This window comes from Crotalus tigris, unplaced genomic scaffold (genome assembly GCF_016545835.1).
Source record: "Crotalus tigris isolate CLP2741 ecotype Arizona unplaced genomic scaffold, ASM1654583v1 scf7180000017731.4096049, whole genome shotgun sequence".
NCBI classification, from domain to species: Eukaryota; Metazoa; Chordata; class Lepidosauria; order Squamata; family Viperidae; genus Crotalus; species Crotalus tigris.
Window position 1 is genome coordinate 801560 of NW_024096599.1, and position 19155 is coordinate 820714.

Sequence of the window (19155 nt, forward strand, 5' to 3'; positions counted from 1 at the left end):
TTTAGAACTATAAATCATTGAGAAATGCAGATATCTATTAGAGGAAGTCACGCAAACTTTGTGGTAAATGTACACACCATTTTAAATTGCTTTTTGTTTTCACAAAAAAATCATTTTTCATTGGAATCAGGATTATATAGGGAACAAAGGACTAAAGTCTCCTATCCCTCATAGGAAGGTCCAGGGCACACTAGTTATTATATTCTTTTTTTGCATATGTTTATACTACTATAAATTAAAAATAACTTCACAGGAATATTTAAAAAAAACAAGAAATAGAATGGGAGATCTTAGATTCGGTGGCGGGGGGGGGGGGAGAACTGAACTAGAACAAATGCAGCAAGTACACATTTGCATTTTATGATGGAAATAAGATGGAATACAGAATATCTATGATCAGGGGTTAACCACCCAACCATTTTTCTATGCTGTCCTCCTGACCCTGACCTGTTGCTCGGAGTCTTAATGCCATCTAACTGGAACCCCCTGTTGGGAAAACAGATGCAGTCCAGGCAACAATACTTTTTTATGTTGTAAATCTGAATAGCTATTTGGAAGAAAAGAGAGGATTTAGGATAGAAAAATAACACAGGAAAAGGTTAATTCTGCTCTTCTCCACTACCGCTGCTGAGATCAAAATCAGACTTACAAGTTATTTTATTTTTTAAAAAATGTTGGGAAATCCATCTGTTTTCCAGCTTGAAATAGTCTCTTTCCATAGAGTGAAATTTAATACTGCTATTGTTATGGCTATGACCATGAGCCTGCTTATTATGGTCACTGGAGAAACTGAACATGCTGTTTCAGATATAGACATGTCTGATAACTTCTACAAAATTTAGTAAAAACAAACAAACAAACAGCCCTGTTATTTGAAGTAAAATGCAAACAGAGGAACTGGAATATTTCAGATCAAACGTGGATAAGTATAAAATACCAAAATACCATGTAAGAAAAAGAACCTATTATTAGCATTACCCAGAGTCAATTCACATATATTAAAAACAGAGTGAATTCATTTCTTGAATCACTCTGCTTGTCATCTCTTAACAGCTGTTCCTATCCTTTTTATGAAGCTTCCAAACAACTAAGGACAACCAGAATTTACACTCTACAATTCTTCCAATTAACTTTGCACTGACCAATTGCTCTCAATTCTAGATATTGAAACCTTCCTGAGTAGTTCAGAATTCACTCCCATACTCCCAACTGGGCTAATGTCAAAGGGAAATGAATGGACAAGCTAGCAACCTTCTGCCCCTTTCTTCCAGTGCCTTGCTGTGTTTGCAAAAGGCTGTATGTAGGGAAATCCCTTGGATTGAGTAGGACAACAATAAGGAGGGAAAGAATTCAGGAAGAGCTTGAATATGGCACAAGTCCTATCAATGGGAATAACCAGTTGCCCACCAGAAAAGATGCAAAATTATCTTCACAATGTTTTTTATAGAACTGATGTGAGCTTAATCTATATACAAAACATAACACCCTACAAAAACTTCACATCGTGGTGGAGTCACAGAACCTCTTTGGATCAGCAGAACATTGATATGGAACATAAGTCTGATATATTTGCATATCCAGCACACAAAGGATCAATAAGAAGGTAAAGTCCTTACATTTCTAATGTTCTTTGTGAGGTAGCCTAAGGGTAACCCCCCCAAGTAAAATTTCCCATCCACATCCAAGGTGCTTCCGTCACCCGAAACATTGACAGCTTCAGTTTCCTGCCCATCAACTATGATTACACCTTTTCTCTTTGCATAATCTGTTTGCACCTGTAAGATAAAATCCAATATCTGTGAGCAGTTATTGATAGTTAAGAAACATGCAACTAAGAATAGTATTCCATATATGTATCTGTGACCAGCAGACATCAACCAAATATGTCAAATGCAAAAACTATTGTTTGCCTAATGCAATATTTCCCCCCTTAGGTGCTAAATGTATCAAAATATTTCTGTATCTTGGCAGTTGAATATAAGAATTTAATAAATGTACCGTATGCCATTTTCCATCACTGATCATTGCTTCATGAGAAACTACTGACTGCCCTTTTCCAAGATCGAATGAAAAACGGAGTTTTCCTTCTTGTAGTTGAAGGACTGCATAATCAACTTGCTTCTGATGAGCTGTGTAGTATATTAGACCACTAGAAGCAAGGGTCCTGATTCTTAATTGGACAGAAAACCTACAAAATAAGATGTGGAATTGATTAAAGTTTGGACATTTCATTGCATCCCGTGAAGACCATCAAAAAGACTACCTTTCTTTTTAAAGACAGAAAATAATGTTAAGTTCAATAACTATTCTAGGCTGGACTGTTGTGAGCTACACAGAGTTGCTGAGAGTCAGGTGGCATGCAAGTTTAATAAATTGTTGTTGTCATTCAGGCATGTTGAGGAGCCGTGGTGTCGCAGTGATTAGAATGCAATATTGCAGGCTAATTCGGCTCATTGCCAGGAGCTTGATCCTCACCCTTGACTTAGTCTTCCATCCTTCTGAGGTCAGGAAAATGAGGACCCAGATTGTTGGGGCAATACACTGATTCTGTAAACTGCTTAGAGGGCTGTCAACCACTGTGAAGTGGTATATAAGTCTAAGTGCTATTGCTATGTTCAGCACAGAGGCATTCACAGGGAAGCAAGATAAATTGATGAAAGCTGTACTCCACATAATGGCTTATGACACTGCATATGTGTATGAAAAGGACAGAGTTTATGGCATAATGGTGCAAGACTGCTTTCACCATCTTAATGAAAGTAGATCCTACAAGGATCTCTGGTTCAAATATTCTGTGATCCTTCTTCGAGTCTAAATAAAATCACCCATGCAATTCTCACAGATCCCCTGGAGTGGCATCGCAGATAATACTGGCAACTCTCCACTGGTTTCTAGTTCCCCTCTGATGGAAAATTCTCCTAACATTAACTGGATTAGTCGTAAGTGAAACATACTTTCATTTTCTGAGTGTTTCAGGATAGCATAATAGGTGAATAATTATTGTAGAAGAATACAGAAAGATAAAAAAAAAAATCTAGGAAGCCATTATCCATGAAGAAACCCACTGGAAAGAAAACAGAATAGGCAGAAACTAAGGAAAAGAAGTTATAGTAAACTGCACAATACTCCAATTTGCATTTTAAAAAATTGTCCATTGTAATGGGAAATAACTTTTTTTCTTTAAAATGCTATGAGAAAAAACAGTGAACTTTTTGGCTGTTTTTAAACAAAGTGTTTAATGCTAGTTTAAACTAGTTTATATAACATTTACTCTACATATGACTGACAGGGAACAATCTCAGTTATTCTAGAGTCTGCATAACATCCAATCTATAACATGCAGAAAACTACCTTACTATATGAATGTAGAAGCAGGAAAAGCATTTAAAGAAAAGAATAAAAAAATAGATACTTGTTATCTGGCTCTAGATAACCATATAGGAATGAGTGGCATCTAACAGTGCCACATATTGTCTAGTTCAGGGGTCCCCAACCTCCAGTTCCTGGACCAGTACCAGGCTGTGGCATGCCAGCAACCGGTCCACACAAAGATGCAGGCAGCACACAAAACCACACACTCTCCGGTCTGTGGAAAAACCTATCTCCACGGAACCGGTCCCTGGTGCCCAAAAGGTTGGGGTCCTCTGGTCTAGGTAGTTCTCTTAAGTTGTTATTCCTTAACTTCATATTCTTTAACTGTACATTGGAGTAATATTCTATCTAACATATAGTGGAGCAATTCTGTATAATAATTTAAGATATACCTACTTCTTTCTTACTGTAGACTGATTGAAAAGTAGCATTAAATGACTGTTTCTGGTAACGCCAAACTGATGGGCATTGGGAACGTACTTCAGCTCTCCACTTTCTGCACACTTTTTCTGTAAACAGAACAACTGAGATAAATGAACCAATTCTCCATCCAATACTCATTTTCTTAATTGTTTTACTGAATCTTGATGACATACAAATTCCATGTTCAAATTATCAGAACCCAAGACAACACAAGCCTGAGTTTCATCTGCTCAGGCAAGTGTGGTAGCTGTAATTTTTTTTAAGGACAAAGGGCTTAAAGAGGTGAGGTGAACTCATAGACAGACAGAGGGACTGGCCCTAAGTCACCCAGTCAGCTTTCATACCTAAGACGGGACTAGAACTTATCGTCTCCTGCCATATAGCCTGGTGCCTTAACCACTGCATCGAAATGGTTCTCCTGCTTGGTCCAATTCCAGTAATAAGCCACGCTAATTGGAAATCAGGAAATTATGCTCCAATGTTTCTGTAGGACACTAGGTTAGAGAGCAGCACTGTGGTACTTCCTCATTTGGATGATCAAAAGAACTGAATTTCTGAAATATGCTCGTGTTTAAAAGTAAAACTAGACCTACATTCTAGACAATCTGCAGCAGAACCGAATACAGAATAGACAGCTTCAGTCATTTTTTTACATCTATGATTACAATGGTACATAAATCATACATATCTAAATTTATATAAAACGATACTTATTGATCCAGTACTACAGCTGCAAAAAGACATGCTAATATCCAGAAATCAGATATGACTAAATTCCTCCCCAAAATAAAATAAAATTGATTTTATTTATGTGTATATTTAATGAAAAATAAATGAATTAATTCAATATAGTTAATAGGATTACTTTTCCATGTATTTAATACATTGCCCTGTAAGAAAGCAGGCTGCCCAGAAAATTCCCAGCACCTGTGCTGCTTTCTTCCCTTCTCTTTAAGCTCTCACCAGTAGCAGTACAGCCTATAAAAGATTTATTGTGAAACAATGAGGGGGAAGGGAAGGAGGAGGTATGTGTGTTTATTGGGCAGTAAAGCAGCCTAAAATAGCAGAAAGCAGCAGGAAAGAGATTTTTTTCCCCCTAGCAGTACTCACAAGAAACAGTGGGCAAGAATGAGTAGTGGGGAGTAATGAATAATAGCATGTGAGTACTATGTGTGCTTGTGTGTGTTGTTTAGACACCTGTGCTGTTGTTAATACTTTTGTGTCTTGAACCCACCAAATTGGGCATAATTAAAAGAACCCATACCACAGTGGTGGCTTTATGATTTACCTGTGGCAAAGAGGTGAATTAAATTGAAATTGGAAAATAGAAAAAAGATTTTTCTTTTCTCGGCTTAATTTTGTTTAATTATGATCATAACCGCAGATATAACCATCATAACATACTTCCTCAGCCAGTGAAAAAGACTTTAGAGAACTTGGCAGCATCTGCATTTCAGATCGGATTTCAAAGTCTTCTGGTTGAATAGTAGGCTTAGATTTCTCTGAAAGAAAGCAACTGTCCATATCAACACCTTCATACTTTATTGCAGCGGTGAAATCCAGAAACCTGTAGGAAGGAAAGAAGAAACAAATCACAAGAAACATGAATTATTTTTCAGGCATAAGCTGAAAACTAAGAAAGCAAAAATATTTATCCAGTGCCAAGTATTTTTCTCACATATCTTTCATGTGAAATTCTAAAGAATTATCCAGTCCAACACTGTGCAATTCCATGATTTCCATCTTATATATCTATGGATCTTGCTTGCTATCATGTTCTATATAGGTTCTATACATCTTCTATTGTAGTCAATAGTTACAGAATAGTCTCAATGGCTGTAGACCAAAAATTATCCAGCTAAGCATGACATTCTTTCCTATCCCACTGAACAACTAATAAAATCAGATATATTTGGGGTGAAAATCAGTTCTACAGACAGACAAAGGAGAACAATTTAAAACCATCAATAAAGCAAAAGATATGGAAATCAGGCCTTTTGCCTAGATGAGAAGGCCAGCCACCAGTTGCATTTTAGACAGGAAAAAAGATAAACAAGAATTTCAACACTATAAATAGACTTGCACTTGATACCCAGCAATATTTGGAATTCTTTAATAATGGGTTCTTGGCTTTTCTACATAAAACTCTGCATCAGAGTATATGAATTCTTCCATGCCTGTTAAGTGGTTTTAGTTTAAGCTTCTCTGACATTTGGCAGAGAAGATATTCTGGCTAAAAACAAATATGCAGAACTATCATACCATGGCAGAAACAGTAAATGATGCCCTCCAATAAATAAAGGAATCCTTCTCTACCATGGAGACAGTATGCTAAACCCGAAGTAAAGGTTATTTTTTTAAAAAAAATAATGCATCTTTCTGCCCATTAATTAAATAACTTATAAGAAATACATATTCTTCAGAACTAAAGAAGCTTCTTGGATGAGAAGGAAACATTTTCAAAGAAAAAAAAAAACCCAAGAAGGTCCAATTGCCTTTTGGAAAAAATACTTTTGGGACAACCATGACCTGGATGATTGGGAATCTCCATAAACCAGGGGCAGGCAACCTTGGCTCTTTTATGACTTGTGGACTTCAACTCCCAGAATTCCTGAGTCAGCCGTTGAAGTCCACGAGTCATAAAAGAGCCAAGGTTGCCTACCCCAATATACACTGTAAGGTTAAATAAGAAATTTCCCATGCATAATTTTAATTTTAATTTTAACTTACGCTGTGTTAAATATCACATTAGCTATACAACCAGAGAAAGACTCCATCATCATTAATCCTGAAATGCTTTCTCCAGCAGGAATTCCACCAATAAAGAGCTTTGATATATTAATTGGTCTGCTTTCTGCCATGAGTCCAAGTCTAATTTCTTCAGGTTTACTTTCATCCACTTGTACACTTATTATTCTGGGCACCAAGAAGCGGGGGGACAAAACAGAGAGATATAATACTTAGTAACATTTTTTTCAAGAGAATAATTCAAGGAAGACAAAAAAATAAATTTTATAATCTACCCTGAATAACGTGAACATAAATTTGGTTCTCCTACATGTGTTGGAGGCTTGCTACTGTGAGACATCAGACCTTTCTAATGACTTTCTAATTAATTTCTCTTTTTTTAAAGATATAAGGCCTGAAGGCTTCTTAGTGTAAAATTAATTATATATTTCTATGTTCTACAAATATTTGATAAGATTCCAAATATCAAAGCATCTACAAATTATACAAATTGTAAACAAAGCATCTACAAATTATACAAATTGTAAACAAAGCATCTACAAATTATATAAATTATAAAGGAAATAACTACACACATTTTAAACAGTAGCTGGACACAGAATATAATTACCACAGGAAACTGAACTGCCCTGAACAACAGGTAACTGTGATTAGTTTTCTGAAATAATATGTTAGTTACTTAGACAACACAGTAACTAATATAAGTGGTAATTCAATTAATACTTCAGCTTGTACCTCTTATTCCGAGTAAGGATAACAGAATGTTCTTTTCCATCACTGTAAGTTCCATTAGTAGACTTGACCGTGACCCTTTTTGCACTTGCTCGGTCACCAGCAAGGACCTGCACAGCCAAGTGACCATTCACTAGCATAATAGAAAAAAAGGGCTACAAGGAATAGGAAAAAACAAGTTCCGTTATTGTTAGGCATGTTAAAATGTAGAAAGAGAGTGGTGGGGAGGATGTCTTTTTTTCTTCCTCTGTCTGTCTTGGAATTTTATTTTATTATTTTACTTTTTGGAGAATGGACTTGATACAAAATTATACATGTAGGGCTCAATTTATGACAGCAATTGGAACTAGAATTTGCGCTAAGCAATGTGCTGATAAATGCAAACACATTGCTTAGCAACTGCAATCCCTGCAGTCCCAAGTTGCCGTTGTTATCCAAATCCCATTGTCATTAGGCAAGGAAACGTCCTTCTGGTTTCCCACAACCAAAGTAGAGGACGCAAGGGATGTGTGTGTAAGAAGTATAGCAAGGGTCAGAGGCTGCACAAGGTTGTAAATCAGGGAAGATGCACAAGGATACAGCATAGGTCAGGGAGGGTATTGTGGGGAATGGGAATGATGTTCAGTGGTGCACAAGTGAGTGGTGCAGTATGATGGAGAGAGACTCAGGGAGGATGCAAAGGTGGAGGAGACTTACACCAGCGATTTGTCACCTTCCCTGCTAGCTTCCCCATTGATTTCCTGGAAGTTGGCAGGGAAGGTTGCAAATGGCAATCACATATTTGCAGGGTGCTGCAATCAAATGCTGAACAAATGCTGTAAGGCAAGGACTACTTGCTTGCCGTAGTGGTGTTCGTTCTTCTATTTAATCCATTTTTAACAGAAATGGGAATGTTCCCTTCACTGTTTCAAAATGTTCCAAAAATTTACATGTTTGCAATAGTGGCGAATATCTATAGCTCAGGTGTAGGATGAGGGTGAAGGTCCATTCTCCGAGCTTGAGGGTTGAAGCTTCAGCCCTTATGTAAGTAGAACACTGACATAGACATCCAGTAAATACCGCTGAAGATGTTACCTAGCCTGGTAACGAAACATTCAGAAATCAACCCTCAAGCTCGGAGAAACAACCTTCACCCTCAATTTATAGGTTTCTTGTGCTGATCAACCCAATTTTATTTGCAGAATTCAAGGAGAAACACTCATTTATGTAAGCATCCTTATTTCTATTATGCCACGCTAACCTTTAATCTAACAGCTGAAGATAAAAGGCTGTATTTCCTCTGAACTAAACTCAAGGTCTAGTGACTTCACAGGATTGTAATTTCTTGGCAATAATGCAGACCTGGCTTGCCACTGCCTTCTTCCAGGATGGCGTGTGATTTTTCCAATCTAGATAGCAGTCCTGGCATTTCTGGTGGTCTTCAGCCCAAATATTATCTCAATCACACCCTGCTTTACTCTTAGAGATTAGTCAAGATCCATTCCAGAAATAACTAAAAGCAAAAAAATCAAATTAAAGGTGACTGGGTACTCACAAGATGGACTTGCCTGCGTCTTCGTTTTGCTTCACCTTTGCTAAGCCCCACAAGAATGATTCCACTGGAGTTCTTTGTAGCAAAAGTAGCCATAAGTTCAGATTCCACCAAAAGGGATTTGGGTGGCAACTCAATGTAACCATTATGTAAGATATTAGCACTGCGTATAGGCTTGATTGCAAAAGAAAAGGAACAATCAGTCAATACATCATTCTAAATTAAAAAACAAAATACAGCTTTTGATTGTTTAACATTCAACCTGCTAGTCATTATCAAGTCATCATGTATTGTTAACTCATTTCTCAGTAGCAAACAGCTTAAATCTAGTGAACAAAATTATTAGTATGTCTTACCTCTAGGATGCAGCCTTTTCTCACACCGTATGAATTTTTAAGCAAGTCAAAAGTAGATCGGGATATTTCCAAGTTCTTCATGCATCCCACAAAGGTTCTGCTATGAACTCCTTTCCTAATAAAGGAAAATACTGAGCTTTTAAAATTGAACAAAATACTAAATTCTTCATAAAAGTCAGGATGGAGTCACTGAGGAATTAATTTCTGACAAATCAACACTTTTCCAACAATACCCAGAGATTACATCAATTACAGAATATAACAATTCAGAAAAATACAAAGCATAATAGGCAGCTTTTCTTTCCATTTGATCTTGGCCTCCCTTGTGTTTTAAATTTCTATGATGAATTTTTAAGACTGATGATTAAAATTGCTTTGGTGACCATCACCTTTGCATTCAGGTTCCTGAAAATAAAGCACTCTTTGTCAACTTAATATTCTGCATTTGTCTTTTCTACAATGCTCAGTTCATTTCGGTCTTCCATCTCAATTTTCAATATTCCAAAGACAATGAAATGCAGTCATATGGCCTATATTTTAGAGAAATGGCCAAAATGGCAGCACAAAGGAAAACAAGCCATTACAATTAACTAGAATCCCACCTACCCCCCCTTCTAACACTAAACCACTCCTTATTACTCCTGCTTATCTTTGGAAAAGGAATGATCTAATTGTACTTTTTGTTGTTGTTGGCATCTAAGAGAAGTCTCTTTAGGTATGAGGGAAGGGAAGCAAATGAACCACAAAGTATGGCCCTCCTCCTCCTCCAATTTTCTCATGTTTCTAGGGAAGGTTTGAAGTGAGAGTTGCTGAACAAAGTTAGTATGTCAACCAATGAGGAACCTTGATCTACGTAATCAGGGTTGGCAGGTGCTCAGGCAATTACCATTGTTATACTTTCTCTCTTTCCAATCTAATACAAAGAGACAGAAATGAAAGCTATCAGATGGCATGCATATCTCATTTCCCCTTCATGCATTCTATTCCCTCATGCCTTAAGAAATCTCTGATCAAAAGGAAAACAGTGAGTATATGCTCCATATTAAACATGAAAGCGAGGGGTTGTAAGCAAAAGTTTTTTTTTTAAAAAAAAAAACCCCTCATATTATAGTAGATATTCTTTGTTCAGAGCCTTAACTCAAAATCTGTCTTTGAAAGTACATATTTTCAAGAAAATCTGAAAGAAGAAGGTACACTCCATGACTCCAAAAGGAAATTGTTCTATAGACCACTATGGGAGAAAACCACAGATAATGGTTAATGTTAAGCTTATTTGTGGTAGGCAAGAAGTATCTTACCAAAAATCCAAGACTGTAAGATTGTGTGAAAAAAAGATAGTCATACACATAATTAGGGCCTGAGCCATGTAATGGGCCTTACAGACTTTATTGAAATGGACAAGAGACTAATCAGTTACTAACAGAGCTACATCCACTATGTTTAGGGCCAGATGCAATTTCCTGATTATTTTCAATAGGAATGCACTCAAAACCTGAAATATATATCTTAGAATTATGCCTAACTGTTTTGGATTGGCTCAGAACTCCAAATTTTAGTTAAATGACAACCTAGTGGAATTTTGGGGATGAATATTACAAGACTTTGGTCTTTCTATTCTCCTTAGCATGATCCATCAATCTTCTCAAAGACTTGGTTTTCCTACCTCCACTTAAAGCTGCCATAGATCTGATTGATTTCAAATACAGAAAAACAGAAAGAAGGTTGGCAGGGAGTGGGGAGAACAGATTGGATATGCTGCCCTTGGACTCAAGGCAAAAGCTTCTGTATCTATTATCTCAGATTTTTCCTGTACACGCCCACCCGTGCATCAAACAGTGGAAATTGATTCTCACATTGCCTTCGAGAAGTCAGCTTTTCCATGCACACAGAACATTTTGTGCAACCTACTCTTAAGGACTTTCTTTGAACATAGTTAATTGTACCTTACTGTCCTTGACCTTGGTAACCCTCCAATGTAAATTGGGTCTTTGTCAGAACGATTCAGGTCAGAGGCTACCCCAGGAGATTCGCCTTGCTTGATTTCTTTAGAATTAAGGCTGTAAGCATCCATGACTGCCAAAATCCCTGAAAGTTAAAAGAATATCTTGAGGTAAGCAAACAGGAACAGTTTGTCAGATTCAGGAATTTCTGTTCAAACAAACATTGCAGAGAATGTAACAGTAACAATACATTGTTCTGGTAGTCATTAAGATCACCTAAGAATAAAAAATTAAACCCCACTCTCATTTAGTAGAAATAGGAAAAATATAATATACATGTTATTTCAGACAGTACTTTTACAACATAATTTCAATTTAAACAAAATAAAAAAACAATCTACCCTTCACTATTCAACAATTGAAAGTATTATAAATATGTATAATACGTTGATGCATTCACAATTTCTGGAGGCATGTTGTTCCACTGATTAATTGTTCTAATTGTCAGGATATTTCTCCTTAGTTCTAGGTTGCTTCTCTCTTTGGTTAGTTTCCATCCACTGCTTCTTGTCCTACCTTCAGGTGCTTTGGAGAATAGCTTGACTGCCTCTTCTTTGGTTGGTTAACCAACCAACTCTTGAGGGTGGAATGATTTTGCTTTAGAAAGGCTTTTTCAACCTCATCTCATTCATTGTTAAACTGATGTAAAGATGTTTCATCTAATTAAGATAGTTCCCAAATATTAGAGGCTCATACAGAATCCATTAAAGAGCATCAACGTAGCTCACCTTTCTGTGAATGTTCAATTAGTTTTTTTTCAGTGTGCATCAAACTTGTATCAGATACTGATATTACAGCATAAACCATCCAAATAAAACTTCCACCAAAAAGCAACAAAAAAAAAACCCTGTTCGTTTTAATTTTCAAAACTTTCTCGTATGTGCAGAAACCATTGTTTTGAAGTGGAAAATTAGATAAAGCAGGTCAGACCTGGTACATGCTTCATAAGGCAGAAACTGCCACCTCTAATTCTTCCATTTCAGTGTAAAGATGGTACCACCTCTGATTCTTCAATCAAAGTAATAAAGGGATTGTGCCTAGTTTTCATAGCCCTATGGTTTGAATTTTATAATTAAAATCAATGTCAAGAACAAACACACTGAGTTATGTCTTGATGGAGCCAACATATTTTACCTTCCTTTTTGTTTCGGCTGAATGAAAGTTTATACCATGTTCCATTATTGTAGCGGTTTTCTGTTTTAAGTGTAAGGGGACCTGAACCAAGATCAACGGTTACTTTAATTCTGCCATCGACAAGCTCTAGAGATAAGAAATCCTTCTGCAGAAAAGGAAGCAAAAATTAGGGAAATATATCACACTTCTTACTGCTATAGCTATTCAACTATCCAATAAGAAAATCTTGGAAATTTCTAGCAGTCAAATTTCATTTGAAAACTCAAAATGCTTCACATACATTATCTTGATACAAATTCTGTAAAATTAGTTCTATTCTGAAAATGAGGAGCTGAGACTTAGTGAAAGCTACCATCTCTCTATTAAAGTCACGACAGATTCAACAACGGTTTAGCTAATCTATCATACAAAGCAATTTATGTAATTTATTGTTGACTCTTCACTAATGGGGTCAACAACATCCAAATCACTGGACAATCAAATCCCACTCATTTTTATGAGAATGCTATTCATGTAACACACTGCACAGACATTTCATTCTTGTAAGGCAATAGGCATGAAATCTGGCTGGGGAACTTTGGGCCAGTCACTCTCTCTTAGACCCACCCACCTCGCAGGGTTATTGTTGTGGGGAAAATAAAGGGAAGGACGAAGGAGTATTCTGTATGTTCATTGCCTTGAATGACTTATAAAGTAACAAAGGCAAGATAAAAATCTAATAAATAAATAAATAAACAGCTGGTGGTTAGGCATAGTAGTGAATTCATTCATTTTTATTTAATTACTTAACAAAAAATACCCCCAATACAGATTATGGAACTGAATATATCTTTTTTTTTATAAAATAGGATGATCTCCTTACTGTGCCATTGGAAGCCAGGTATACTAAGAGTCCATTAGTTGAAAAAGTGTTGAAAAATACAATTATCTGAGTCACAGTGGAGCGAAGTGCTTTCTCTACTACTGAATATCCACTGCCATCAAAATGAAATGAAGGATCTTCATACTGTGGGCTAGGGAAAACAAACGAAGGAAGATTGAGACTGGCAGGCTATAACTAAGTTCTTAACAAGATGCATTCTGTCCACAGAACTCTGTACTACACTCCATAATGAAAATCCAATTTAGCAACAGTCAAAATAGACATCAACTGAGTCTATATGTAAAACTGCCAAACTGCTCTTTTAGCCTAGAAATAAAAGTAGTGCAAAAGATCAGGACAAAATTAATTTGACATAATTTAACATAGATCTAAATTTTGGAAAAATTGTATTAAATTAATTAAAGACAGTTTAAATATATATATAAGTTATTTTCATTTTGAAGACTAGTTTAAATATACACATGAAACTGTCTAATACATTCTTTTCCTTTTTTTAGTAAAGAACGCAATATATGAATTTCAAATATTATAACCACATCAATAAAATGGTCACATTTAAAAAGCAACATACTAAATCCTTCTATGTTGTCTTCAGCAATTTAAAGGAGAATACTTCATTATCAATAGCCATAATTTTATAGTTTCTTAGGGTTCTTCAAAACAGATTTATAAAATAATCATCTATCTCCCTCTGCTGGTTAAAACATATTTATACAGCTATGAGCACTTTTTAAATTGGTTTTGATATAAAAAAATCATTTACAGAATTATCTTTGAATCATCTCTTAACTCAGAGGAAATCCAGGAGATGAAAAAAATTTTCAAGATACATCCTTACAACAATTTAAACAACAGGAAAACAACAAAATTAAATTACACCCAAAAGGAACATGCTACAGGTACTTGTAAAAAATAAAATAAAAAAAAAATCACCCAAAAATTAAATGCACAATAATGCTTTTACAACCCATCTACAAGACAAGGTTTGTCTTTTGAACAGGTGAATTCCTCATAAAAGTAACCCATCTTTATTTCTTAGAGAGTTCAGAAGGAAAGTTGGAGAATCACACGGTATTCTTCACTTATGAGTTGTGGTAGATGACTCAAACAATTTTTATGATCACTTATTTTTTAAGTTGTTATACAGTAAACAGGGATGCCTAATTAGATTTATAAAACCCTCAAGCAATCCATACAGCCATAGGCATACTTTTCAAAGCCAAATACTTATAGACCCCAAATTAAATTCCTTTGTATATTGACTGAGATGACAATGCACAAAATAATTAAATAAAATGAATATCAGCAGCTATTTTTAGTTCTCACCTTCCGAAGCATCCTGTGCACTTGCCTTCTCTTTCCATAAAATTCCAAAGTCCCACTGGCCTGCCATTCAAGAATGTCTCCCCAATGCACCCTTTAAAATGTGTTACTTTAATTGATGGTGATTTCTATAGAATACAGAACACATTTAGAACAATTAACCAGTGGAACAACCTGCCTCCAGAAGTGGTGAATGCGCCAACACTGGAAGTTTTTAAGAAGAAACTGGACAGCCATTTGTCCGAAATGGTATAGGGTTTCATGCCTGAGCAGGGAGTTGGACTAGATGACCTCTAAGGTCCCTTCCAACTTTATCATCATCATCATCATCATTATTATTATTATTATTATTAATAATAAAAGATCAAATAAAACAAGCTTTGGCTATTTGAAATTCCTTCAGGTACACAGCTACAAAGGTAAGTGGGGAAAAAAGTTTGATTTATATTCTTCCAAATGTGGCTTAGTGTAAGAGTAAAACAAAATCAGTTAATAGAACAATGTTTTTATCTGAGCTCCACTGAGGAAACTCTACTGCATTTGAGCAGCATGACATAGTCTGCACTGCAATAATGAGACAACTGTATTTAATTCAAATCAACTTAGTATTGATTAATATTATTAATTCCCAGGTATATAACTTTCACCTCTCTCTAGTGGTATCCTCAGGGGCTTGCTGATTTTGTCAGTATTGCAGCACAGTGCTGCTAAGTTTGTTCCTTTGTATGTGTGTGCAACAACATGACATATGTTCAAAAGAGATAAAGGAATCTTGAAATTAGTGTTATGAATTTGCCCCCCTCTTTCCACAAAGATGGCGCTGTTTCTCACATTAAAATTATAGTCACTGGCACATTTTTAAAGAACAAGCAACCATCATATAGATGTCTTTCTTTTCATTTCTGAATACTTGACAGCTCTTACGGATTCATCACATGAGGAGGAAATCATCCTCAATAACTGCCAACTGAACTATCACAATATATTACAATAAACTTTTCACCTTGATTTGTCCTCCAAGTCCACCAATGAACATTAGAGTTGACGGGTTTACATCCAGCACAGTGGCTGTTCCAGGGGAGGTTGCACTTCTTCTGAGGGGCTTCTGAGGAGAACTAGTCTCCTCTACACTCAGAGTGCCAGTTTTCGCAAACCTAATTAGAAGAATAACGAAAGAACTAAAGTAGTTAAATCTTCTAACTGGTTACACATAGCAGTTCAAGAAAAAGATGCAAATAATGCTAATAAGCCGGGGAGATGGTTGGCTTATCAATTAAGAAAGAAACAGAGACTGAGAATAATAGAGAAAATAAATTATAAGGGTAAACTAGTTTCTCAGAAGGAATTAATTAAAAAATCTTTTTTGGATTATTATCAAAACCTATACAAATCTACTAATGTACAACTGTTAGATATAAATAAATATTTAGCTGAGGCAAGTTTTCCTAAACTGACTTAGGATCAGAAATATGAAATTAATGGTTTAATTACTAAGGAGGAAATCGCCTCAGCAATTCAACAATTGAAATTAGGGAAAGCACCGGGTACGGATGGGTTAACAGCTGTTTATTATAAAGCTTTAATGGAGGAGATGATTCAACCATTAAATGATCTTTTTAATGGTATCTTACAGGGTTTAGAGATTCCTCCTTCATGGCGTAGTGCTTTTATATCATTGATTCCAAAGGAGGATCAAGATCTTACTTTACCAAAAAACTATAGGCCTATATCTCTTTTAAACGTGGATTATAAGATATTTGTAAAAAATTTGGTAAATAGGCTTATGAGGGTGGTGCATCATCTTGTGCATAAAGATCAATCAGGGTTTATAACAGGAAGGTATATGAAAAACAATGTTAGACAAATTATTAACTATTAGAATACTTAGATAAGAACAACCAAGTTCCTGCAGGGCTCATATTTTTAGATGCTGAAAAAGCATTTGACCAACTGAATTGGCATTTTATGCTAAGAGTAATGGAAGAAATGAATTTTGGTGAAAACATATTACAAGCCCTTAAGGTAATATATCAAAAACAAAACAGCACAACTTATTGTTAATGGAGGTTTGTCGGAGGTTTTCACAATAGAGAAAGGTACTAGACAGGGGTGTCCTTTATCGCCATTGTTGTTTGTTTTAACATTGGAAATATTATTGATTAAAATTCGAGAGTCTCAGGAAATTAAAGGAATATATGTTAATAAAAAAGAATATAAGTTGAGAGCTTTTGCGGATGACTTGGTTGTTACTTTGTCGCAACCTGATTATTCTGTAGTAAACTTATTACAGTTGATTCACCATTATGGTTTGGTCTCGGGTTTTAAGATTAATGTAAATAAGACTAAAATTTTACCTAAAAATTTGTCGAGTCAGGAGAAGCAGATTTTGGTTAACTCGACGGGTTTTGAGATTGTTAATAAGGTAAAATATTTGGGGGTGATGCTGTCTGTTTCTAATGCAAAACTATTTAAAAATAATGATGAAAGGTTGTGGGTCGGGGTACAGAAAGACTTGAAGAATTGGGAAAAGCTGCAATTATCCCTCATGGGAAGAATTGCAGTGATAAAAATGAATATTCTACCCAAGTTTCTTTTTTTGTTTCAAATGTTACCAATTTTGAAAAATGAGATTAATTTAAATGAGTGGCAGAAGGGTTTCAATAAATTTATTTTGGCAGGGAAAAAACCAAGGGTTAAGTTCAAAATTATGCAAGACTTCCGTGAGAGGGGCGGACTCAAGGTACCAAATTTGAAATTATATTATGATGCGGTGGGTTTAACATTAATTAGTGACTGGGTAAATTTGACAAATTCTGAGATACTTTATCTAGAGGGATGGGATTTACTTTATGGGTGGCATGCCTATTTAATATTTAATAAAAAAATAGATTGGGCTTTTAAATCTCATATTTTAAGAATTTCTTTACTTAGGATTTGGAGAAAATATTATAAAAGTGATTTTAAATTACCATTATGGGCTATACCTTGGCATGCGATAGAAGGAATAAAAAGAGGGGTTAAAATGGATATGGTGTCTTACAGACAGTTACTTAAATGGGATGGACAAAACTGGCAATTAAAATCACGGGAAGAATTAGCACAAGAAAATTTTACTTATTCTGGGTTCCAATATAGGCAACTACTAGATAGATGGAAGATGGATTGTAAGGTGGGTTTTCTTAGAGAAGATGAAAATCTTATTAAGCAACTGAAGGATCAAAGACAAACCCACATTAAGAGAATTTATGGGGTTTTAGTTGAATTGGACACAGAAACGGAACTAATTAAAGATTGTATGATTAGATGGGCGCAGAACTTTGGTGAGCCAGTTTCATTGGACACCTGGGAAACTATTTGGGTGAGAAATGTCAAATTTACTCAAGCACAGAATCTAAGGGAGAATTTTTATAAAATGTTTTATAGATGGCACCTTGATCCACAAAAAATGTCTTACATGTACCCTGACGTGCAACCTAAATGTTGGAGATGTGTTTATAAGGAGGCTTCCTATTATCATATTTGGTGGTCATGTAGAGAGATAAAAGCATTTTGGATCAAAATATGGTGGAATATCCAGAGAATTTTTAGAAGGAGGGTAAAATTTACTCCGCAATTATTTTTGTTAGGTATTGTTACAGATTGTGATACAAAGGAGGTTGTATTGATTTTAAATTTGATCACAGCCGCGAGGCTGTTAGTTGGACAATATTGGAAGAAGGAATCTTTGCCTACATTGCAGGAATGGTTTTTTAAAGTAGCTTATCTGGCGGAAATGGCAAAGATTTCGGCTTTCTTAAAGCACCAAACGCAAGAGAAGTTTTTTGCTATCTGGGACAAATGGATAAAATTTATACAATTTAGATTGGGTATACAAAAATATTATATAGCTTTTTCATAAGTTTTATTTTTATATCTATTATAGATATCTTTTTTATATATATAAATATAAAGTTTTTAATTTAATTTTTATTTTTTTTTTTTTTTTTTTTTTTATTATTATTATTTCTTAAGCCTATATTATGCTCTGGGAAGCTCAGGGGGGGGGAAGGGAGGGTTTTTGGGAGGGGTGTGGGGTGGGGGTTTTTTTTATATGTATTGTTTAATTTTTTTTTCTTTTGTATATGTTGTTTTTTGTTCTGTATTGTTCTTGTTTTTTTTTGTAAAATTTATAAAACTTTTAATAAAAAAAAAAAAAAAAAAAAAAAGAAAAAGATGCAAATATTTATATAGTTGATGGCAACCGTTCTGAATACCTTATCACTTAGATTAGTGGTTCTCAACCTGTGGGTCGGGACCCCATTTGGGGTCGAATGACCATTTCATGGGGGTCGCCAAACCATGCTGTCCGCCATTTTTTTTCCTTTTCCCTAGCTGTCCTACTCCCTCTTATTGGTGGCCACACCCACTTGGGGGTCACCACAACATGGGGAACTGTATTATGGGGTCACGACATTAGAAAGGTTGAGAACCACTGACTTAGATGTTGCTATTTACTGATTTGATTCATATCCCATCCTATATAATGAAGCTCCAGGCAATGTACTTACTTCCTCATCCTCTTCCTTTATAGCAGGGGTTCTCAACCTTGGCAACTTTAAGACTTGTGGACTTCAACTCCCAAAATTCCTCAGCCAGCCAAGCTGAGGAATTCTG

At 35.6% G+C, this 19155-nt stretch overlaps 1 protein-coding gene across 2 annotated transcripts in view; it reads right to left on the reverse strand.

Annotated features, from left to right (window-relative positions):
- LAMA1 (laminin subunit alpha 1) overlaps positions 1 to 19155 on the reverse strand; it is a 93313-nt gene that overhangs the window by 3496 nt on the left and 70662 nt on the right. For both annotated transcript variants that reach the window (XM_039339169.1, XM_039339167.1), the window contains exons 47-59: positions 15506 to 15656; positions 14506 to 14630; positions 13159 to 13309; positions 12297 to 12441; positions 11106 to 11247; positions 9163 to 9277; positions 8810 to 8980; positions 7279 to 7430; positions 6526 to 6711; positions 5200 to 5362; positions 3769 to 3881; positions 1999 to 2188; positions 1617 to 1775 (exon numbers count right to left, since the gene is read on the reverse strand). In XM_039339169.1, coding sequence (XP_039195103.1) covers positions 1617 to 1775; positions 1999 to 2188; positions 3769 to 3881; positions 5200 to 5362; positions 6526 to 6711; positions 7279 to 7430; positions 8810 to 8980; positions 9163 to 9277; positions 11106 to 11247; positions 12297 to 12441; positions 13159 to 13309; positions 14506 to 14630; positions 15506 to 15656 — 1963 coding nt within the window. The remainder of the gene's footprint in view (positions 1 to 1616; positions 1776 to 1998; positions 2189 to 3768; positions 3882 to 5199; positions 5363 to 6525; positions 6712 to 7278; positions 7431 to 8809; positions 8981 to 9162; positions 9278 to 11105; positions 11248 to 12296; positions 12442 to 13158; positions 13310 to 14505; positions 14631 to 15505; positions 15657 to 19155) is intronic.